Source organism: Artibeus jamaicensis, unplaced genomic scaffold (assembly GCF_021234435.1).
Source record: "Artibeus jamaicensis isolate MK-2021 breed Jamaican fruit bat unplaced genomic scaffold, CSHL_Jam_final contig_477, whole genome shotgun sequence".
NCBI classification, from domain to species: Eukaryota; Metazoa; Chordata; class Mammalia; order Chiroptera; family Phyllostomidae; genus Artibeus; species Artibeus jamaicensis.
The window spans coordinates 6443082-6467334 of NW_026521854.1; the positions used below are offsets into that span (position 1 = coordinate 6443082).

The 24253-nt window shown below is 51.0% G+C and overlaps 1 protein-coding gene across 2 annotated transcripts; it reads left to right on the forward strand.

The window, feature by feature from the left end:
• The first annotated feature begins 5427 nt into the window (after positions 1–5427).
• TMEM161A (transmembrane protein 161A) lies at positions 5428–22019 on the forward strand. 2 transcript variants are annotated; one of them, XM_053668156.1, is made up of 12 exons: positions 5428–5506; positions 8125–8228; positions 9002–9082; positions 9428–9525; positions 9656–9812; positions 10838–10989; positions 18786–18846; positions 18944–19087; positions 19172–19285; positions 19441–19615; positions 19729–19825; positions 20015–22019. In XM_053668156.1, exons 1-12 carry the CDS (start codon positions 5504–5506, stop codon positions 20266–20268), a joined length of 1440 nt encoding a protein of 479 aa, XP_053524131.1. In that variant the 5' UTR covers positions 5428–5503; the 3' UTR covers positions 20269–22019. The 2 variants fall into 2 exon arrangements, with proteins under 2 accessions (XP_053524131.1, XP_053524132.1); XM_053668157.1 differs by lacking the exon at positions 5428–5506 and adding an exon at positions 5513–6671.
• The last annotated feature ends 2234 nt before the right edge of the window (positions 22020–24253 follow it).

The following is a 24253-nucleotide window of genomic DNA, read 5'->3' on the forward strand; positions in this document are numbered from 1 at the left end:
GGATTCAAGCGTGGGTGGGGTATGGGGAGAAATTCCTAGGGCGGGATGGCACGTGGGGACAGGAGCTCTGCAAGGGACACAAACGAGCACGTGACAGCAGCAGGGCACCAGGGCTGGGCCTTGGGGAACATGTGGAGTGTGCCTCTAGAGGTTCCATCCCCAGTGAGGGGCATGGCTATTTACCCTCAAAATTTTGGGGTGACCGACATGGTAGGCTCAGGGGCAAGTCCCCAGGCTGGTCACAATTGCTTGTAGCAAAAAGCAGCTGAGAAACTTGAGTGTTGGGGTACTATGCTGTTTCTCTTTTAAACAGCTTGTCCCTTGATCCCTTGATTCCAGTTTTGTTCCACAGATGGGAGGAGGGAGCCTGGTGGCTACCCACTTACTCTGAGGTGCTCACTATACTCCCCCCACTCCCGCCCTGGCCTGTCCCATGTGTGGGCAGACTTGAGGGTCCAGTAGCCCAAGGGAGCTCTCTCTGCTCACCCCACCTCCAGTCACCTTGCAGGTGGTCTCAGTGAGACCTTTATGACACTCAGATCAGACCCTTGACAGTCACAGGCCCTCAGCTGCCCCACCTACTCTGCCCCTGTCCCCCACACTGTGCCCTGTCCTGACTCCCCTAGAAACACTTGCAGTTTCAACCCCAGGGCAATGCTAGTGCTTCCTCCTGGACCACCTCCCTCAACCCCCAACTCGTTTTTTTAAAAGACTGCTTCCTACCCTCCACGGCCTAACTCCACATCTGCCCCTCCAGGAAGGCCTCTGCACTGCTAAGTCAAGCAGACAGAGGGTTTGTTGAGGGCAAATACCCATTTGCACAGGAATGTGAACACAGAATATTGGCATCAGTGCTTAAAAGATGTGTCCTCCCTCCACCCCCACCACTGCGTTCTACAGAGATCCAAAGCTGATTGGTTCAGCTTGGTTGTTGAAGACTCTTGTCCCCTCTTGTCACCCCAGCACCACACAGGGGTGCTTTTGCAGTAAACTCCAATGCCTTGCATCCCACTGTTCGTGCACAGTCACAGATGGTGGATAAACAGGGGAAGCATGTGCAAAACAGGCTTCAAAGTCAGTCCCAGTCCCTGGAACTCAGCGCCTCCTCTTCTGTAGTACTCATTTCCCCACCAAGACTTAGGGCTGACTCCTTCCAGGGGTGGGGAGAGGGCAGAATATGTAAGGTGGCAGAACTTTCTGTGAGGTGGGGCACTCTAAGTGGTGTGTGTAGAGAATCAATACCCACATGCCAGACCCCAGCTGGGCTTTGTCCTCCACGGGCCTTTGAGTCCTTGACACATCATCCCCAGTAAAGTAGGGGCTTTGGGGCCCCAGTTTCCAGGGCAGGGACATGGCATGATCAGGTCTCCCCTCCTGAGGACTCCCACCCCCCACCATGGGGCAATGGGCAAGAGCAGCAGGAGGCTGAAGTGCTGGGAGGGAGGTGTGTCTGGGGCAAAGCCACCAGGATCCCTGGATGGCTCTAATGTGGGGGTAAAGAGAAGAGGGTGCCATGGACAACTCACGGCCTCTGACCTGGATGAGGGCGTTAGGGGGCCCCACCTGAGCTGGGAGGCCTGCAGACAATACAGAGGGTGTAGGGTGAACTCAAGGCCTCTCTGTAGGGTGCCCAAGTTAGGCTGGGGAGTCCTCTCACCCAACTCAGACTGAGGCCCTAAATGCTCCTCACCTGCTCCCCTGTGCCCCAGCCCAGCCTCAGAGGAGTGAACCCCTGCCCCCACGTCAGCCCGTAACAGTGGGCTCTGGGATCCAAGCCACGCAGACACCCTCCGCCATCCCCAGCAGCACCATCAGCACTGGCGTGGTGGTTACCTCGAGGGTGCAAATTCTCCACCTTCTGGGGATCCCCTCCTTCGGGTCACAAGGACCTTGGCTATCTCCATGGGGTGGATAAACTTCCCACCTGGTGGAACTCACAGTGTCATGGTCACAACCCCTTATACAACCATGCATAGGACCCTGGGGGGACACTGAGGCAGAGCCAGAGAGAGTCCCTTTGCAGCCTCTGAGTCTCACCCTCGCAGTGGACAAGAAGCCAGGCCAGTCTCTGAAGTCTGTGCTCACAAACTAAATGCTCACTGTGGAGTTCATAAAAACGTGGGCTCCTTCAAAGACTGGGGGAACCCCAGGGCAAGTGCATGGAGCCTGCACTTTTGCCATCTGCCATTAGGTGGCGCCCAAAAAGTGCTTTGGATTCTGAGCTTCCCACTCAATATTTTAAGATAAAACAGAAATAGTAATATACACATAAAATCTATCTTGGCTTCCAGGGCCTCCACCCCATGTCTTCAGGCTTCCAGCCTGGGACTCAGAAAAAGGCTGTGTCATGTGGTGAGTGTGCGTGATTATGCATCTACAGCATGTGATGTCCCAACCCACGCAGGAACAGTGGGCAGGCTACTGGGTTCTAGAAAAACCTCTGCATCCAGACCCTGGATGTGTCCCTTGGGGAGGAAGCATGGAGGGTTGTATGGAAGTTTCCTACCACCAGCCTTAAGGACACCATGGTGAGCCAATGTTACAGTTGGAGTGCCCCAAGTCCTCTAGGAGCTCAGTCAATGGTTGGAAACTCCATGGGAATTGTGACCTGGACACAAACACAGTGAAGGGGGTTGTATATCTGAGAGATGCATTTTTTAGAGTACCGTGGTATAAGAGGCAGTGTGGAATGAGAGTGGATCTCAGTATGGTCACAGAATGTGGGACGTTAGTTTGGACAGAGATCATCGGTAAGGATCGGGGGCATGGGATGCCCAATGGAGAGAACAGAGACCAAGGAGCGTCCAGTGGAGAACACAGATGTTGAACAAACAATGAAAAATGGAGTGCAGAGACCTTCCAATGTACAAGAGAAGACTTTGGTTTTGTTTGAGTGAGTTGGGAGTCATGGATGGTTGCGAACAGAGGAGGGATGTGTCTGGCTCAAATGTTAACAGACATAACAGACATGAGAAAACAGACTGTGGGGTGGGGAATAAAGAATGGAAGCCAGAGACCAGGGAGGAGAATGCAGGCAGGAGATGATGGAGGCTGAATTGGGTGGAGGTTGTGAAGGGAGTGAGGCTGGGTGGAAGTGGGTTACACTTGGAAAGTAGTGCCATCAAGAGGAGCTAACAGATTAGGTGTGGGGTAAAGGAGGAATCAAGGCCAACTCCAGGGTTTGTGGATGAGGACCAGGAGGATGGAGAGGCAGTGGAAGGAAGATTGGGAGCTTCTGGGGCCAGGATGTGTGTGAGTTGCCTGTGACTCAACATGTGGGGGCACTGTGACACCTGGACGCAGGAGTCCCTCCCATGCCTCAGGAAGAGGTAGAAGCAGAGATCTGAGCCTCTCAGCGCCTCAAGATTTTCAATTAAATGGAGACAAGTGTCCCACTACCCTGGCCTGCTGGAGGGAGTTCCAGTGTGGCATGTAGTGGGCCTGCAGCAAATACCCTCACGCCCCACCTTTTCTTTCCTATTCCCTCTTTTCTGACACCTTCCCCAATCCCATCTCCCCTGGATCTCATCTGTATGCCCTGGCCCTGAGGGGCACGTCATGACCCCGATGCAGGTCCTGATAAATCCCAGAGACCCTCACTACTTCTGTCATTGTTGTAGACGATCGGCGGGTAAATACACACTCTCGGAGTCCGGAACCGAATTGATAAAAATTTTAATGGCCAAAGATTTTCCTGCGCAGGGGCGAACTTCCCCAACTGTGACCGGAGTCACGTAGCTACTCAGAGCTACAAAATGGAAGTCGCGCCTGGCTTACAGACTACTGGGTATTTATATTTTCTAGCAAGCAAGCAAAGGCATACAGAAGCAGAGGTGGCGGTTAGCTATTGGCTTCTTTAAAAACGGCGAGGGTCCCTGATTGGTGGGTGCTGCTGCTGGCGGGCACTTTCTGGCGGCCGGGTTAGTTACCTTATTTGGCTAGAATTTTAAACCCAGTTGTTCCCGGATCTTTGTTCATTACCCTGTTCCAGGAACTGCAGATTTAGGGTTGGGTAATGCCCTAGCTGTAATTTTCCTAGCTGGGTATAACATCATTTTTCCTCTTTCAAAGGGACAAAAGTCACAGGGAATCCCATGCAAAAAGACAAAGACATCCACAAAGACAAAATCACCCATAGAAATAAGACAATCAACCATACAGGCTCTGCTAACAGGTACCCACCCCATAAAGACATTCCCCACCCACCTGTATATCACCACTCATGCAGACACACATCCATAGAAACAGATGACAAAACTTAGGCGCTTGAGCCCTTACTTCCATGCCTGGAAATATAGAGCATCAGATTTCTCTCTGTCCCTCTCTGGAACACGGCACCGCCTCCGCCCGCCCACCACCCCCGCCCAGCTCTAATGGTTCTTCTTTTGCCTCCATAACTTGTTTCCAAGCCCACGAAGCCCAGTTTGCTCACTTTTTCTACCCCTGTGAGTTTCTAAATAAACTTTTGTTTGCACTTGAAAGAAAGAAAACAAGATTCCTGTGGCTGATGTTTGATTCTTTTTTTTTTTTTTAAGATTTTATTTGTTTATCTTTAAAGGGGAGGGGAAGGAGAGAGGGAGAGAAACATCAATGTGTGGTTGCTTTTGTGCGTCCTCTGCTGGGAACTGGCCTGCAGGGAACGGGCCTGCAACCCAGGCATGTGTCCTGACTGGGAATCGAACCGCGATTGTCTGGTTCACAGGCCTGAGCTCAATCCACTGAGCTACACCAGCCAGGGCTGATGTTTGATTCTTGATCCAGCCATAACTGTAGTTGATACTATTTTTATAGTTTTCTGTTAGAGGAACCAAATTTTATCTTTTTTTGCTGCAGCCCATTTGAGTTGGAATTTATTCATTTGTTTGCTTGTTTGTTTAGGTTCACAACCAGAGTTTTGGAAGATAGAGATGAATAGGACTTTTGTCAAGTGAAAAAGATTGAGAAAGGAGTAATTCCAAGATGGAAGACAGCATTAACAGAGGCCTAGAGGTATGAGGTATAGAGTGGCTGGTGGCAAGCTGTACTATAAGATGCACAACCGTACTGGCAGCCAGTTGAAGTCAGGCAGAGGATTCTGAATTCAGGACTAGCACCTGAGCGTCTACTCAGTGGGAGCCATTTAATGTCCTTGATCAGGGGAGTTTCATGTTCAGAACTGTCCCACAGGAGACAGTGAGTGAGAGGACGAATGAATGTGTTGGCCGCAGACTTGTGACATAGGTCCAGATGACGAGCCTGAGCCTCAGGGCAGGAGGCCACTCAGGTGTCCCTGATACAGGCCTGATTCAACCTTAGTGTGAGCTCCTCCAGCGTCTTTGTACTACCACTTCCAGCATGCAACGCGAATAAACCCGGGTCCCCAGTGCCGTGCTCCGCATACAGGCCTGATGATTGGTCGCAAGGGTTGCTTGTCATACCAGAGTCGGGCTCCGATTGGTCGAGTTTCCATAAAATGCTCTGAGCCTGGACTCTGGGGTCCGTGTCCTGCATTCCAGCCGGCGACATGGTAAACGGGTGTCCTGAGGCTCGAGGGGACGGGGTTTCTTTTGTAGGGATTGGAGGCTCGCGCAGAGTGACGTGTGTCGCTCTCTGGGGTCAGCATCTCGCTGCGGGACATATGAGGGGTTCGAGGGTCTTGCCGAGGGTACTGGAATCCCCTGAACATTCTGGGGATCCTAGGCTCCTGGGATCCCCTGAGAGTACTGGGGACCTGAGCTTGTTCACGGCCCCGAAAGGGAGATCTGGGGTCCCTCTGGGACACAGCCTAGGGATGGGGTCCTGTGGGAGTGTGGGTGCTGCGCCGGCGAGTCCCTGTGGGTACTGGTATGTGCAGAAGGGCAGGGGGGGCCCTGAAAGGAAGGGGCCAGGCCCACGGGATCTGGGTGGCTTCAGGGCGGCAAGGGTCCCAGTTTGGAGACAGCACAGTTGGAACACTCAGGTCTCACGCGGCTCTGGGTCCACAATTTGAGTTTGTTGCTAAAATTTATCCCGTCCCTGTGTGCCAGGCTGGTGTCTAGCGAGGATGGGGACCCCCCAGCCCCTAGGGGTTTGCACTGGACAAGGGGAAACAGTCTGGAGGGGCCCAGTGGGAGACCTGACTCTGCCCGAGGCGAGGGGGGAGGGATGTCCTTAGGAGGAGTGTTGGCGGTGGGCCTGAAGTGAAAGCACTGAAGAAGCGGGTGCTTGAAAGTGGGAGTCGTTCTGGGCTGGGTGGAGATGCTACAGGCGGTGAAGGACGTGGCTCTCGGGACAGGAATGGAGGAAAGATCCAGGGAAACGCCCTGAACAGGGAAGGGAGTGGCAGGCTCCAGATCTTTGGTGATGTGCAGAGTGTGGACCCCAAGATGCTGCTGGTGGTGGGGTGTGAGAAACATCCCTGGACAGACCTGGGGGGTCCTTAGGTGGAGGACTCATGCCTTGCTTCTGTCCTTCTTAGCCTCCCTCTGGTCCTTTCTTCCTGTCCTGGGTACTGGGACCACAGTTCCAACTATGCGCCCCCTCCCTGGGAGGCGTGGGGTGGGGGGCGGTGCGCCAGGCATTGGAGTGGAGTGATCTGGAGCTGGGCCTGCCAGGCCTTGCGAGCTGTGGAGCGGAACTGCACGTTGGCCGTGAGACTGAGCAGCTGTGGGACGCCCTGGAGGAGCCACATGCTGTGTTCCTGGGAGTGAGGGGTGGGTGCTGGGCCCCCCCAAAAGGCCTGGGGAAGCAGGGGTCTGCAGGCTTGGCAGAGAGGTCCAGGCTGGGGGTGCAGCTCTTTTGGGGTCTCACTGGGCCAGGTCAGTGGTTAACACCCTGGCAGAGAATGGGGTTATGGGAGAGAGGCCCGCAGAGCGAGCAGAAAAGCAGGCAAGGGCACTCAGAGGCTGGGAAGTTTGCAGAGCGTTGGTGGGAGGCATTGGGGGTCCACAGAGGAGAGAAGGGGTCCTGGGGGAGAAGGGTGGGTGGGAAGCTTGGCCCTCAGGACTTGGGAGTGCCCAAGACAATGCCAGGGTCACTAGTGCCTGCTGGCCAGTTTGTACTTGGTGGGGGGAGGGTGAGCAATGAGAGTAGATCAGTGAGATGCAGAGATCAGAAAGATGGCACCCCACCCTCGTTACTGAAAAAAATACTATGGTCTCAGTGTACAAGTCCCACGATAGAGAAAATATCCAGTGATCCAGTGAGTCAGTTATTTTAATGATGCATTTCTCAGCCGTCATTCCAAATTACAGTGCTAGGCCTGACATTTACCCCACTGGAACTTTTCCTTTTACAGTTAGCTTAGTTGTGCCTGATTAGGGATAATTTAAATAATTAATATTAATCTATTTCATTTTAGTGGTTAACTATAATGCCATAATACTAGTAGATAACTCTCCTGAGCACGTTTTACATAATTACATAATTACTGATAGCACATCAGTATTTTCTACATTCAAATAGCTTCCGACTGATTACCAAAAAACATTTCTCCTAAAGTGTTTTAAAATAAGCACGTGAAACTATGTTATAGATTTTTGTTTAAAAAGTTTGTGTATAGAACTTGGTGAGAAAATGCCCAGTGAGAAAACAGTCACCCCACTCAAAGGGCTGAGTCTGTCCCGGAACAGGTAGCAGCTGGCCAAGGAGGTTGATGACAAGGGGAGGTGCAGAGAGGAGAAGTGGGTGACGCAACCACCGGGGTGAAGGGTGGAGATAGAAGCTTGCCTGAGACAATTGGTGCCAAAGCTGGGACCATGGTGGAAGAGGAGCCCTTTTCAATGGGTGCACCGGGGTCGTTGTAGGCCCTGCAGGCAGTCACAATGGGAAGCACTTTGTTTTCAGCTGATGAAAACCAGGCTGGGGAGATTAATACCTGAAATCCATGGCAGGGACTGGAAGCAAACCTGTCCGCGCCTGTCTCTGCCCCAACACATGCTCTCCATCCCCCAGCCAGGTGTGGGGTTCCATGCTCAGCAGAGGCTCCGGGGATTGGGTCTGACCTCACCCCAGTCCTCTTCCCCCAAGATGCATCTGGAGCCAGGGAAGCCACCCTCCCCCACCTGGCTCTGCATCTCTATAAATAGCTGGGTTAGGAGGGAGTGATTTTGGAGGGAATGATCTTGTTTCTCTGGCCAGCACTGCCTGTCATGTCCCCTCCCCCAGGCTGTCCTCGGAGTGCAGCTGGTGGTGACCCTGCTCACTGCCACTCTCATGCACAGGCTGGCCCCACACTGCTCCTTTGCACGCTGGCTGCTCTGCAATGGCAGGTGAGCAACAGCCCCTCCCAGAAGTGGGAGGAGCCCGGCCTTCTCCAGTGCCCCTCAGCCCTGCCTTGGGCCCTGCTGGTAGTTTTTTCTCTTTGTTAAGATTTTATTTATTTACCTTTAGAGAGAGAGAGGAGGGGAGGGAGAAGGAGAGGGGGAGAAACATCAATCGATTGCCTCTCACATGCCCCCAACCAAGTATCCCACTCACTACCCAAGCATGCGCCCTGACTGGGAACTGAACTGGCAACCTTTTTGTTTGCAGCCTGGCCCTCGATCCTCTGAGCCATGCCAGCCAGGGCTGGTAGTTTTTTTTTTAAGCACTTTATTGAGATGAGTTAAATACAGCAAACTGCACATCGGGGAAGTGCACAGTTGGATCGGTTCTGACAGGTGCACACACGGGAGACCATCTCCGCCCCCAGAAGAGCAGCTGGTTCCCCCACTTCACCCCTCTTCCACTCCACTCTCGCTGTTAGATGTAGATGTTTCCCGAAGTACTTTTTGTCCCTGTTTGGGTCTGGGATTTGGTGGAAAGCGTGTACTCTCTCCTTAGTGTGCATACCCGCTGTGCTGAGCGAGTTAGCCAGCAGACACAGTAGTGTCCACAACCCCTGCTGCCCTGCCCCGGCCCACCTCCTGTGCCTTGCCCTGGGTTTCCACAGTCCCTGCTCCACCTGTCGCCAGGTGTGCTGGGGCACAGCCCTCCCTCTGGCTCCAGTCCTGGGTTTTGGGGTTCACTGCCTTGACATCCCCCTGCCTGTCTTTGCCCTCAGTCTCTTCAGATACAAGCACCCTTCAGAGGAAGAGCTCCGGGCCCTGGCAGGCAAGCAGAGGCCCAGAGGCAGGAGGGAGCGGTGAGTGAACCCCCAGCCTTAGGGGAGGTTGCCCACTGCAGGCACTGCTGTGGGCACAGAGGAGAATCCGGGACGCGCAGGCGGAATGGTTTTTATTGTCAGGCCTAGGCTGCCCTCAGTAGGCATCGAATACTTACAAGTTTGCTGTGGGAAGGCCCTGGGGTGGGTGGTGCCCACACTTGGGTGTTTAGGGGAAACCCAAACTGGGGGAGAAGGTACCTCCCCAGCCAGCTCCTGTGCTCTGTGGGTGGCACTTTGCACCTCCTGGGCTGGAGTAGGGAGAGGTGCGCTGGACTGGGAGGAGAGAAGGGAGGATGCTGCTCTGACTCCCCCCAACCCCTCCAGGTGGGCCAATGGCTATAGTGAAGAGAAGACTTTGTATGTCCCCCGAGATGCCCCTTTCCAGCTGGAGACCTGCCCCCTCACAGCCGTGGATGCCCTCGGTAACAGCCCAGTGACTCCCCAGCTCACCTCACTGCCCACACCCTGGCAGGGTGGGTGGGTAGGGGGAGGCCCTGGGGGCTCAGGGGAGGCCCTGGGCAGGCTGTCTCAACTGAGCAATGTGTCCCACAGTCCTGCGCTTCTTCCTGGAATACCAGTGGTTCGTGGACTTTGCCGTGTACTCAGGTGGCGTGTACCTCTTCACAGAGGCCTACTACTATGTTTTGGGCTCAGCCAGGGAGACCAATATTGCTGTGTTTTGGTGTCTACTTACCATCGCCTTCTCTCTGTATCCTTCCAGCTCCAGGTGGAGCAGGCAGGGGCATGTGGGAACCTGACTCCCCGCAATTAGTCATTGGTTATGGGCTGCCGTGACACAGGCCTCCCCCAAACTCAGTGGGGTAAAGCAGTCGCTATTTCATTTGCTTTCCTGGGCCAGGCTCAGCTGGATGGCTCGTCTGTACTCCCCATAGTGCCCCTTCTAGCAGGCTCTGCCAGGCTCCCACACCATAGCTACAGAAAGGCAGCAAGGAAGACAGGGCGCCATGGGCCTCCTGAGGCCTTGCCCCAGCTGGCCCGCCACGTCCCTGTCCATCCTCTTGGTCAAAGCAAGTCTCCAGGCCCACACAGATGTAGGGGTCAGCAAGGAGACACTCCTGCTACAATTTTTAATTTTTTTTACTTTATGCAATTAAAAATGTCTTATTTATTGATTTTAGAGAGAAAAACATCAATTTGTTCTGCTTATTTATGCATTTGTTGGTCGATCCTCGTATGCACCCTGACCTGAGATCGAACCTGCAGCCTTGGCCTGTCCAGACGACGCTCTCGCCCATTGCACTACACGGCCAGAGAAGTGGGCTTGGGAAGAAGGGAAGCCCATCCTGGGGTCCATACCTTCCTGAAAGCGCTGGGGTCTCTTCAGGGCAGGATGGGGACACAGCCCCGTGTCTGCCAGCTTCTCAGAGAAACGGCCGTGAGAGTGGCCAGGAGGCCAGGAGGGCCTCCTGAAGAGACTGACCTGTGGCTGTTTCTAACTGTCCATGCATGGAGTGGTGAGCCGAGCTGAAGCCCTGGCCTGGACAGGCCTGCCACGCGCATGACCCCGTGCTGCTGCCACAGGCGTGGGCAGCATTCTTGCGTTGTGTCCTGGGCTTGTTGATCAGCTCACTCTTCTCTTTGGTTGCTCCCCTGCTCCCCAGGACCCCAAACCTAAACATGGTGTCTGTGCTCTGGATTTGGGGTGTTGCTGGCTCGGGGTGGTGGAGTGGGCAGGGGCATCGCAGGTGGGAGCCTCCTTAACTCTGCTTCCAGCAAGGTGTTCCTGACAGTGACTCGGCTGTACTTTGGCGCTGAGCAGGGAGGAGAGCGCTCTGTCTGCCTCACCTTTGCCTTCCTCTTCCTGCTCCTGGCCATGCTGGTGCAGGTGGTGCCGGAGGAGACCCTCGAGCTAGGCCTGGAGCCAGGTACGTGCATCAGGGGTGTGGCGTGGACACCTGCCACTCCTTCTGTAAGCTGATGAGTGGGGGGTTTAAGTGGTTTGTTTTACCTGCACAGAAGTAAAAGATGTGACTCCTGGGGCCTAATAGTCTCCATGGGTTTCTACCCTCCTTGGTGCCCCTCTTGGCTTTGGGGATGAGAGGACGTCCAGTCTCACTCTGACGGACGCCAGTGGCTGTAGCTCTTCAGGAGACACTCCTGTTCCCCTCCAGTCTGCTCTCTACCCGGCAGCCACAGTGATTTAACATTTCCCTATTTTTGTTTAGTTTATGGGAGGAAATAGGTAAATGGTACACAATTCATAAAATACAAAAGTCTCTAGAGTGCAAATTACCCCTCCACACGGGTTATCCTCCCTGGGGGACACCCAGGTGCCGCTTTTCCTTTTTCACATGAAAAAGTAGTGCAGGTGTCTCTGCACCTTGTGTTTTTCCCTTAAAAGCAACAAATATTGGAGGTTGTCCCACGATGCACTTACGGTACTGTTTCTTGGGACAGGTACATGGTATTTCATCTTTTTTTACTTCTTCCTTTCTTTTAATGAACAGGTAGAGTTAGGGGAAAGAGGCTAGAATCCCCACTGAAGGTTAAAACCTTATCTCCTTCTCTCGAGAACTAAACTAAGGAGGGGACTGAGAAGGTGACAGTAAAGGTCAAGTTGGAGGTTAGTATTATAGTTAGAGATCCGTTCATGGGCCAGACTTCCTGGTCTCCCAGTTTGTATTGAGGCCAGGCAGTGTTGCAACAGAGAGTCAAGCACTTGGGCTCGAGGTCGGTAAGTCCCAGAGCCTTTAAGTTCTTTTTTTTTTAAATATATTTTATTGATTATGCCATTACAGTTGTTCTATTTCCCTCCTTCATTCCCCTCCACCCTGCACACCTCTCCCCCACCATTCCCCCCCTTCAGTTTATGACCACATGCCTCAAGTTCTTTAGATTCTATATTTCCCCTACTATTCTTGCCCTCCCCCCTATTTTCTACCTACCATCTATGCTTAAGTAGACATCCCAGTGGGGAGACCTTGGGCGGGGTCAGCTGAGCATTGCCCACAGTGAGAACCGAAGCTGGGTGGGGAGGAGGCTGTCCGGAGAGACCAGACAGGAGGAGAAGGATTAGGATCCTTCTCCTAAACCTCCAAGAGACAGGATTAGGGGGTGAGCCTGGGTAGAGCTTCTGCTGCCCACTGCTCCCCTAGTCACAGGTCTCAGCTGGCCGGAGGAGAGGGAGAAATGGAGATTGTCCCTATATGGGCCACCAAAATGTTAGGGTGGTTGGTGACGCAGGCTGTGAAAGAATTCACAGAGAGGAGAAAGATTTTATTCAGTCTCCAAGAAAGGAGAGGGGCGTGGAGTGGAGAGATGCACCAGCTGGTATTTCATCTTAAGGATGTTCTATTAATACTTACCCAGGCCCCTGTGTATGGACATCTAAGTCTTTTGCTATTAAGTGTTTTTGCACAAAATCATGTTGTTTACACAACAAGGATGTTTGGGAATAGCTTTGTGCCTGTGGCCCTGTGCAACAGAGTGTATTGGTAATTTTGATAATGTTGCAAATTGCCCTTCAGGAAAGGTGCCCCATCAAACCTATTTCCCCACATCTCCACCCCCCCACGCCGCCCCACAGTGTGTTTCCTCAGGCTTTTTTCATCTTGAGTAATCTAAGGGGTGAAAATATAAATGAGGCCGAGAATCTTTATATGCTGAAGAGCTATTTCTCTTTCCCTTCCAGAAACGGTCTGTTGTTTTGCCCAGTTTTTACTGGGTTGTGACCCTTTCATTGATTTGTAGGACCTCTTTCTTTCCGTATTAAGGAAATTAGCCTTTGTGTATGACAGGAGTTGCAAATATTTTTTTCTTGGTTTCTCATTTTTCTTTTCACCTTTTGTATTACTTGATCGGTCTTTTAAAAATATAATTTGGATCATGTTATTTCTCTGCCTGACACCAGACTTGAATGGTCCTTGGAAAAAGACCAAAGTCCTCACTGTGCCTGACACAGCCCTGTTGATTCCTTGAGCTTTATCTCTACCAATGATCCCTGCTCTTCTAGTTTTAAAATTATATAATGTTTGATGTACATAAAAGAACACATATGTGAATTACGAAGTAAAATAGTAATGTAAACACCCATGAACCCACCTCCCAAATAAGAGCTGGCCCATCCCCGCGGCTCCTGCGTGTGTCTGGTGCTCCTGGGTCCTGCCACCCTCCCCCTGTTCCCTGCCTCAGCCAGTCTCTCAGCTTTGTGTTCATCATTCCTTTTGCCTTAAAAACCAAACAGTTTCATCACGTGTGTTTCTGTCTCTAAAGAATTTATCGTGCAGTTTTACAATGTGTCGTCTTCCAGCCGGGCTTTGCTGTCTCTCTGAGACTGTTTCCAAACCAGGCTGTGTGGGTCTGGGGGCCTTTGCTCGTCTCTCGGAACCATGGATGATGTGGTCAGACTCCGCTCCTCTCTGCTCGCCCTTTCTCCTGTCAGTGGACATTTACGTGGTCTCCAGAGTTTAGCTTTTTCCAGCTGTTACAGGGAACATTCTGGTACATAGTTCCTCATACTCATGGGCAGGTGCTTCTTTTGGGTGCAGACTTGGGGACCATGGGACATGTGTACCTTTATGAGATGGTGCCCGAGCATTATCAGAGCAATTTTTAGCACATCCACCAGCCATGTGGCCTGGGGTCCAGAGCATGGACGCAGGGTTCAGGCTGCCCACTGAGTCTCAGCTGGTTGGATTCCCAGTCAGGGCACATGCCTGCACTGTGGGCCTGGTCCCTGGTTAGGGCCTATGCGAGAGGCAACCGATCCATATCTCCCTCCCTCTCTTCCCCCCTCCCCATAAATAAATAAAATCTTAAAAAAAAAATTATGGTACTGGTCTAGCCATGTAGAATGATGCCTTCTGAGTCTCGACGTGCATTTTTCTAGTGACCTGTGGGGGCGCAGGGGCGTTAAGCCTCTTTTGCTGTTTGTTTTTTTCCTCTTGTTTCCTAGTTATTCATGATTTTCTTTCCTTTTTTTGTCAAAAACCTGTTCACATTGTTGCCCCTTTTTCTTTCAGGTTGTTTGTGTTTTTAAAAATTTTGTTTGTGGTAAAATATACATAATATTAACATTTACCATTTTAACCATTTTTAAACCATTTTTAAGTGTATGGTTCAGTGGTGTTCAGTCCATTCACAGTGCTGTGTGACTGTCCCCACCATCCATAGAAATTTCTAATTTTGCAAAACTGAAACTCCGTCCCCATTAAGTGCTAACTTCACCCCCACCCCCTAGCCTCTGTCATCCACCGTTCCACTCTCCGTGAGTCCGACTACTCTAGGACTTCCGAAAGGGGAATCATACAAAATTTGTCCTTTTGTGACTGGCTTATTTCATTGAGCTCAGTATTCTCAAGGTTCATCCATGTAGCTGGTGTTAGAATGCCCTTCCTTTTTAATGCTGCATAATATTCCAGTGTATCAATGGACCACATTTGGCTTATCTATTTACCAACCAATGGACACTGACGTTGCTTTCATAGTTTGGTTCTTTTGAAAAATGTTGCTATGAATATGTATTTACACATACCATTTTGCACCCTGCTTTTTTTTGTCTTAAACAACAGCAACATTTGTTTTGCTTCAAAACTAGCCAAAAATTCAAGAAACATTTTTAAAAGGTGACAGTGCCAATGAATTAAAACAAGAGTATTTAGCCCTGGGTTTAAGTGCCATACACCGAAAGGTCATGGCTTTGATTCCCAATCAGGGCACATGCCTAGATTGTGGGTTTGGTCCCCAGGTGGGGCACATACAGGAGGCAACTGATCGATGTTTCTCCCTTACATCACTGCTCAGTGTATGTGTGTTGGGTCTCTTCCCCCTCCCGCTCCCTCTTTCTCTCTTTCCCTTCCTCCCTAAAATCAATAAACATATTCTTGGGTGAGGATTTAAAAAAAAAAAAAGAGCCCTAACTGGTGTGGCTCAGTGGCTTGAGTACTGGCCTGCGAACCAAAAGAGCACAGGCCCATGTTGTGGGCTGGGTCCCCAGTTGGGGGCAAGCAAAAGGCAACCAATAAGTGTTTCTCTCACACGTCAGTCTTTCTCTCCCTTGCTTCCTCTCTTCTCCTCTTTCTGAAAATAAATAAATAAAATATTAAAAAAATAAAATAAATATGATAAACAGTATTCTTTCAGTCAGATAGATTTCGGAGGCCCCTCTGCATCCCTATCATATGTCATTTCCATGACTATATTTTTTTGTTTTTTTTTAGTATTTTTATTATTTTTTAAAATTTTTATTTATTTATCTTTAGAGGGGAAGGAAAGGAGAGAGGGAGAGAAATATCAATGTATGGTTGTTTCTCATGCATCCCCTGCTGGGAACTGGCCCCTGCTGGGAACTAGCCTGCAACTCAGGCACGTGCCCTGAATGGGAATTGAACCAGAGACCTTTCAGTTTGTGGGAGGATGTGCAGCCAACTGAGCCTCACTGGTCAGGGCTGTGCGTTGTCCTTTTACTCCACTGATAGTATCTTTTAATTCACAACATTTTTTAATTTTCATGAGGTTCAGTGTTTGAAACTCTTTTCTTTTGTTACCTATGCCTTTGGTGTCATATCTAAGAACTCTTTGCCAAATCTAGTGTTGCGAAGTGTTTGCTGAGCTATATGTCTTTGTTTTTCTTTTTGATTTGTAGGGTTTCTTTATATATTCTTGGTCCTGATCCTTTGTTGAACATGTGGCATATACTTCATCCTATCAAATTTGACACCATTATTTCATGAACCACCAAAAAAAAAGATAAAAAACATTGTTAATTAAACAAGTGTATGCTATTAATTATTATATGTATCCCAATTTTAGAGAAGTTAAAATGTGAAAAAAATGTGTGTCTTGATACTGATTGATCTATTCCCCATCTCAAAGCAGTCATGAATAAAATTAGGTTAAATGCAAAAACAGAAAGTATATCATGGAATTAAATTATCAATTTGTGGTGAGAATTGGGACAGCGAACGCTTCCACTGTCTCTGCTTTTTTTTTTTTTAAGATTTTATTTATTTATCTTTAGAGGGGAAGGGAAGGAGAGCGGAAGAGAAACATCAATGTATGGCTGCCCCTCATGTGTCCCCCTTGGGGTACCGGCCTGCAACCCAGGCACGTGCCCTGGCTGGGAACCAAACCACGATCTTCTGGTTCACAAGCCCACGCTCAATCCACTGAGCTACACCAGCCAGGGCTGCTTTTTTTCTTTAAAATGTTTTTCTCAGCCTGGCTGGTGTGGCTCAGTGGATTGAGTGCCATTCTGGGAAGTAAAGGGTCACAGGTTCGATTCCCACTCAGAGCACATGCCTGGGTTGCAGGCCAGGTACCTGGTAGGAGGCGTGTAAGAGGCAGCCACACATTGATGTTTCTCTCCCTCTCTTTCTCCTTCCCTTCCCCTCTCTCTAAAAATAAATAAATAAAACCTTTAAAAAATAAAATATTTTTTTCTCCAGCAGAGAAGTTGATAGAAAGCTCTAATGATGTCATATGCTCTTGACCTAGATTCATCTGACCGCATGTGCACTGTTTGCCGTGCACACACCACACTTATTTTGGCTCAGCCTCTGAATATAATTGCTGCCAGAACTTCTGGTGTCTTTTGATGAACAGTTTTCCTTCCACTCTCAGTGATCACAAAGACGGTGTGTATTTTCTTCCAGAACATTTCTTTTTTTAATTTATTTTTCTTTAGAGGGGAAGGGAAAGAGAGAGGGAGAGAAACATCAATGTGTGGTTGCCTCTCTTGCGTCCCCTGCTGGGAACTGGACTGCAACCCAGACATGTGCCCTGACTGGGAATCGAACCTCGATCCTTTGATTCACAGGCCTGAGCTCAATCCACTGAGCTATACCAGCCAGGATTCTTCCAGAAGATTTCAAGTTTCATCAAGCCCTTAAACTCCTGGAAGTTCACTTTTATGTTATGAATAGGGATCACACTGACTTTTTTTCCAGGACATAATCTTGAGAAACAATTGCATTTTTAGTGAATCGTGGGTTCTTTTCCAATCCTCATTTTATGTGGCTGGGACTTGTGGACTTTAGAGCAGACTCTGGTAGACTTCCTTTTCTTGTTTCAGTTTCTTAGTTGGCTAATCAATTCACTAATTTTCAGCCTCTTTCTGTTTGTAGCAGTTAAGGGTATTAATATTTTCTAAATCCCATTCTGTCTACCCCAAAGTTTTGACTTGTATTTTCATTATCATGCATATTTTGTTTTCATTGTGAGTTTTAACCTTTTTTAAAAACTTCAAACATGGAACTTAAAAAAAAATTTATTTATTTGTGGCTTAATGGCACTATGGTTGCAGAAGATGGTCTACTTGAAATAAATCCTTGCACATTTGCTAAAACTTGGCTTATGGCCTAAGTTCAATCAGTTTCTGTGTCTGGCCCACGTGTTCTGGAAGAAGGTCATGTTCACTGCCTCCCCATGTGTGGTGAGTTTCAATCTCCTCTGGAAGAGAGGCCTCCATTTCTATAGCCTTTCCAGTTTTCTTTTGATTAGTATTTATTATGCCTTTTTAACATCTCTTTTCTTTCAACCTTCCAGTGACCTCGTGTTGAGGTATGTCTCTAAAACACACGTAGCTGGGTCTTTTCAGTCAAGGCCGACCATCTATGTTGTTAACTTCGACATTTAATCTGCTTGTGATTAATGTGATTAGACATACTCTGCCTTGTTTCTGCCATCTATTTTACATCTGTTCCTTTTCTGTTGTTACTGTTGACATTGGCTGCCAGCCCAATTGTTCTTCCTTTATAGGTGATCTTGTCTTAACTCCCTGGCTACTTTGCAGGCTCTTTGTTTTGTGTGTTCTCCAGTTTCACCAGTATGTCTAGGTATGGATTCCTTTGTATTTGTCTGCTTTGCTGTCCTTTGTGTGTGGCACCCGTTCTGCAGACTTCTCAAGTATTCTCTTGCAGTGCGCCCTCTCCTCTTTCATTCTCTCTCTCTCTCTCTCTCCCTTTTCGGGGCTCTGACCTGATTTTTGCTGTCCTTTTATTCTGTCCTTACTTCTCTATCTCCCTTCATATTCCCCTCTTCTTGTCTTTCTGAGTTGGAATCTGAGTAACTGCTTCAGATCTAATTCATGAATTCTTCTTTGGCCGTTTCTAAAATCCTGTTTAATAACCTATCATTTCCGTAATTGTATTTTCCCTTTGGAAGAACTTAACGGGCACCTTTGCAAATCTGCCTGATCATCTAAGGTAGGCTTGTGTCGCCTGTTCTGTGATTCCAGCTTTTGTTTTCCTCTGTCATTTCCTATGTGATTGATGACACCCATTTCTGAACTTCTCTGGGGGCTGCACTTTTCTTTTGCCGACTCTCCTTTCTAGTGATTTGTTTCCTTGTGTGTTTGGTGATTTTGGTTGTGAGTTCGTGTTGACTTGTTTTTACTCTGTGGAAAAGCTGGGGGATCCCTCCCAGGACTCTGGTTTTCTCCTGCGGGAGCCCATTGCATCCCCCGATTCCTGGTGTGATCCTGTAAGCTCCTATTCGGTGCTCCTTCCCCTGTGTCCCCCAGTCCAATCAAGGGTCTGCCTGGCACATTCTGTTCTTTGAAAAGAGCAACATGTCACTAGAGTGCTAAAGCCCTGGGCATGGGGCCTGGGGGTCCACCAGTGCGTTCCTATTTGAGAAGCAAAAGACATCTTAGAGGTGGTCAGAGAAGGCTCTGAGGCCCCAGGGGTCTACACTACTCCACCCTTCTCCTTGTCTTTGCCAGGCCTGGCCAGTGTGACCCAGAACTTGGAGCCACTTCTGAAGTCGCAGGGCTGGGACTGGGTGTAAGTCCTGGGAAGGGAGAGGGGGCAGGGGCAGGCTGTGCCCTGCTGGCAGGGGCTGACAGGCCGTGGGGTTCCCTTACCCATCTCTTCTTCCCAGGCTTCCCCTGGTCAAGCTGGCCATCCGTGTGGGGCTGGCTATCCTAGGCTCCATGCTGGGCGCCTTCCTCACCTTCCCAGGCCTGCGGCTGGCCCAGACCCACCGAGATGCACTGACCATGTCGGAAGACAGGCCCGTGCTGCAGTTAAGTGGGGGGTTAGGGAGCCTAGGGGAGAGGAAGGGGAGATGGCAAGTGGCTAGGCCTCACCCCTGCGTCCTTTCCCCCAGGTTTCTCCTGCATACCAGCTTCCTGTCACCCCTGTTCATCCTGTGGCTCTGGACCAAGCCCATTGCACGGAACTTCCTGCACCAGGCACCCATTGGGGGCACACCCGTCTCCCTGTGCGTATGTGGGTGGGGCCAGGAGGGAGGGCAGCTGGGTGGCCCATCTGTGTACTCTAATCTCTGAGGCTCAGGGAGGAGCCTCAGGAAAACTCTGGGTCCTGGGGTAAGGCCCCGGGGCAGAGGGGGCCTCATCAGCCCCCTCTACTGCGTAGGCTGTCGGACTCGGCCTTTGACTCACTACGCCTCTGGGTGTTGGTGGCACTGTGCCTGCTGCGGCTGGCAGTGACCCGGCCCCACCTTCAGGCCTACCTGTGCCTGGCCAAGGGCCGCGTGGAGCAGCTGCGGCGGGAGGCCGGCTGTATCGAGGCCTGCGAGATCCAGCGGCGGGTACGGGGGCCTAGAGGAGGGAACCTGGGGTGTGGGGCAGGCCTTCCAGTCCTCCCAGGCATGGGGCCAGCCAGCATGCAGAAGGTCACCTGCCACTGCTACCTGTCCACCAGGTGGTACGGGTCTACTGCTACCTGACGGTGGTGAGCCTGCAGTACCTGACACCGGTCATCCTCACACTCAATTGCACGCTTCTGCTCAAGACACTGGGTGAGAGGAAGAAGCCTTCCGGGGAGAGGGTGGGCTGTAGGTCCCTGAGGCCACCCTGACCTCAGCCCCCCTCCCTCCCCTTCCTGCCACCCCTCATCCTCCTGCCCCTCCATCCCCCCATTCCACTCCCCTCCCTCCCTCCCTCCCTCCCTCCCTCCACTTCTTTCTCCCTCTACTCTCTACTCACAGGTGGCTACTCTTGGGGCCTGGGCCCAGCCCTCCCCCTATCCCCAGTGCTGGCAGCAGCTCGAGATGGCCCAGTGGGCCCCAAGGAGGACGAGGCCCAGCAGGTGGTGGCCCAGATCACTGGGGCGCTGGGTGGCCTGCTCACGCCCCTCTTCCTCCGTGGCACCCTGGCCTTCCTCGTCTGGTGGACTGCTGCCTGCCAGCTGCTGTCCAGCCTCTTTGGCCTCTACTTCCACCAGCACATGGTAGGCTCCTAGCCACCTGAAGACACTCCTAGGGCCCCAGGGTCACCCCCTGTGTGCGCACCTCAGTGTACCCAGGTGCAAGTGGGCCTGGGAGTTCCCACCGTGCTCACCTCCTCACTGCAGTGCCTAAGCAGGACCCCCTGGACTCCGAGCTTCTGTCTTGAAACTATATCCTAACCCGGTGGCAGAGGGCCCCTCAGCCATCGTTCCTGGATTGCATGTGGACATTCAGGTTTGATAGCAAGCAAGAGAGACATTCCTCTGAATAACTCTGGGGCGGCATTTTACAAACAGGGAAGCCGAAGGGCCCATGGTGCTGGGCTGGGCCACAGTGGCTACTGCCCTCTGCCACAGGTGCATGGGACTGCTTTCCTGTAACGATCACTCACAGGCCAGTGAGCACATTGTTGAGGTCGTGGTGACCCAGGGGATGGAGGATGAGGGGCCTTCTCTGACTCCAGCATTTTTCTGTCACCGTGGCTGCAATGGGAGCCTGGGTGTGTGTGTGTGTGTGTGTGTGTGTGTGTGTGTGTGTAACAACATACGTGTGTATAACAACGTATGTGCGGCTGAAAACCCAAAATTCAACAGTACATTTTAATTATTTTAATTGGTTTTATTCAATGACTCATGAATCAGGCAGCATCTTATGCTTTTGGTATGTGGATAAATATGAAAAGTGTATTAAAAAAAGGGATAAAACTTGGGCTGAGGCCAACTAAACACATCATCCGATTCTGATCCTTCTCAAATGCCTAACTACAGAGGCTGCAGTGTGTACTGAAAGGTGGAATTAAGGGAGGAACCACAACTGACTGCCAAACCCTAAGGCCAGGAAACAGCCCCATTTACCTGTAGAACGTTCCAGAGGCACTGAACGCACCAGGTCCTTATAGGTGAGGCTGAGGGAGGGAGGAGACAGAGAGGCTGCTGGTGTGAGAGCTGTTTGGAAAGTTCTCAGGTGCATGTGTCCCTCCCACAACACCGCTGCACAGCCAGGACGGAAGCCAGGCTGGTAGGAAGCGTGGTGGCAAACGGGGTTAGGCGGCTACACATACGAATGCTAAATGGAGAGCGCCACGGCCCCTTGCCCTGCCTGTGGAATTTGGAACCTTCCAGGCATGAAACTGAAGAACTCTGGGGAATCCAGCTGGTCCGAGAAGGATCTAATGACAGGGGCAGCACGGAGTTTCCATCAGCCACCAGGTCAGCTGTGAGTCCATGTGTCCCCACACTTGTTTGGTCTTCCACCCTGCTTGTCTCGGCCATGTTCCTCACTGTGAGCAGACAACCAGGAGGACCCAGGGATCTGAGGAAGTGTCTGGTGTGGGAAACAGACCCAAACAGAAAAAAAAACAACTTTGGGAAATGGACTCTACAGGGAGGGGAGAACTTAAAAAACAGTCTAGAATGTTCTCGGAGAAAAGAGATTGTACTCGTGAAACAAGAATGCTACCATAGCCCTGGCTGGTGTGGCTCAGTGGATTGAGTGCCGGCCCGTGAACCGAAAGGTCACCGGTTCAACATCCTGTCAGGGCACGTGCTTGGGTTGCAGGCCAGGTCTCCAGTTGGGTGCGTGCAAGAAGCAACCAATCAATGTGTCTCTTGTACATGTTTCCCTCCCTCCCACCCCCTCTCTTTAAAAAATAAAATAAAACAAACAAACAATGCTACCAAAAAGGAACACCTGAGGAAAGTTTTGTTTTCTTTCTGAGCTCTTGGAGATTAAAAGAAGATGGAAGACAGCCTTGGCTGGTGTAGCTCAGTGGATTGGGTGCGGGCCACCCTGCAAACCAAAGGGTGGCCAGTTTGATTCCCAGTCAGGGCACATGCCTGGTCGCTGGTGGGGGCCGTGTGAGAGGCAACCACATGTTGATGTTTCTCTCCTCTATCTCATTCCCCTCCCTTAAAAATAAAATACGTAAGATAAAATTGTAGGAATCTTACAGAAGGAACAAGAATAAAAGATAAGCAAGGCAGCCCTGGCTGGTGTAGCTCAGTGGATTGAGCATGGGCTGCGAGACAAAGGGTCGCGGGTTCAATTTTCTTTCCCTCCCTCCCTTCCCCTCTCTCTAAAAATAAATAAAACCTTTTAACAAGAACTGATCAAGAGGAAATTAGAAAATTAGCTCAAAGAAGACTCCAAAACAGCGTCTGGCAGGAGAGGTCCAAGCAGACACAGACAGGCACTCCATGGGATGATGCCATGGAGTAATGCAAAGGGCTCGCCAGGACCAAAAAGTCCCAGGGCCTTTTGCTGCCCTGACTGTCACCCCTGAGTGACAAGAACACTGTCCCAAGACATGTCTCTGAGAAGTTTGGAACAAAGGCAGCTCCTAGTGAGGACGGAACAGGCCACACCTAGTGGCCCAGGAATCAGTTGACGAGTGTCATCTTCCGACTCTGCAGGACCTGCACTACCTGGCACTTTAGGAGTCACCAGGGACTCCCTGTCAGCTGACGCCTGGGAGCCCCAGCCCACTGCGCACAGTTCCTGCAGCGGTGCCTCGGGCTACCTTGCCCTGCTCTTGACCCACCACAACTGTGCATGCTTTCTGCTTTGGAGCTCAGTACCGTGCAGTCTGGAGACACGGGAAGATAGGCACGCCACAGACAAGGAGTGACAGACACAGACATCAGGCACAATGGGGTGGGTGCAGTGCTCATGGGGCGGCTGTGGCAGGAAGAACCAGTGACAGTTACAGCCCTCACTGTCTTGCATCAGACCGCAGAAACTGACAGACTCTCCATGGCACATTTCACACACACAATAAAGAAGCTCAGAATGAAAGAATACGGTGGAACCACAGTGACAGAAAAACAGGGAAGCCTGAGGTGGTGGTAAAAACGCTGCATTTTCAGGCAGAGGTAAGTATTTTAGTTTTTGTTGACAACAGCAACTAGCACATATTGGTGCTACTCAGAGACGCTATTAAATGTCTGGAGAGACTTGATTGTCACAATAGGAGGGAGGGAGGCCAGGGATGCTGCCCAACACCCCACGTGCCCAGGATGGTCCCCAACACAGAAGAACCTGACCCCAGACATCGGTAGCACTGAGGTTGAGAAACCTACATCACAAGAAACAGACTATATAATTTCCAAACCAGCTGAAGAAAAGGAGGTGAACATAAAAAACAACCCCCCAAAACAAATGTTAACGCAAGAAAAGTTAGGGAAGGAGAAAACTAGTGCAAAGACAAGATCCCACAAACTGAAACGGGACTCGGGGCGTGCCTACATGCGTCTGCAACAACCTCACTTTGTCAAGTCCTCCAGCCTTCTGCTCGCTGTCCATACCCCACTGGTCACCACCTGGCCGCCACCTGCCTCCCTGGCTGCCACTACGGCTCCCCGTGGTCCCAGCCAGAGGCTCCTCTATCCCTTCTCCCTGCCCCTCCATCCTTACTTGTTCATTCAGCAAATCTCACTTTCATTTCTGTGGCCCTCAGCATCTTGGGCAGCTTGGCCAGCATGTCCAGTGCTCTTGACCTTCCCCTACGACCCCTCAGTCACATGAGCTCCATCTTTTCTGTTACCTTTCTCTTCCTCCTCATACCCAGCCTATCGGGAGACCTGGGAACCAGCAACATCTTAAAAACCACTGTGACCCAAACATCCACCCTGCCACCACCCTGCTCAGCCTACACTGCTTGTTCCCCTTGCCCATGGCTCTGCCCAGTGGCCAGAAAGGGTCCCTGTGAGAGACCCTTCATTCCCTGAGGAGCTGCCTCAGTTTGGGAGCATGAGGGCTTTGAAGGGTGCCCAGCTCCTACGAGAAAAACTCAGACTTCCTGCCATGCAGACTCTGCTAGAACAGAGCTGGGGGAAGCCGTATGTATGGGCCGCAACTTAGAGAGGGACCGGTTCGCCAGCGGCTTTGTCCATTCTGGCAGCTGTGACACAGTGCCATAGCCTGGGTGGCTGACAGTGAAGGAAAGTGATTTCTCGCTCTTCTGGGGGCTGGAAGTCCAAGCCCAGGGCACCGGCATGGCCA

Coding starts and splice junctions, on each gene's coding strand:
- TMEM161A (XM_053668156.1), top strand. Junction 8,229..9,001: donor TGGCTGCTCTGCAATGGCAG/GTGAGCAACAGC, acceptor CTTTGCCCTCAG/TCTCTTCAGATACAAGCACC. Junction 19,088..19,171: donor GAAGACAGGCCCGTGCTGCA/GTTAAGTGGGGG, acceptor CCTTTCCCCCAG/GTTTCTCCTGCATACCAGCT.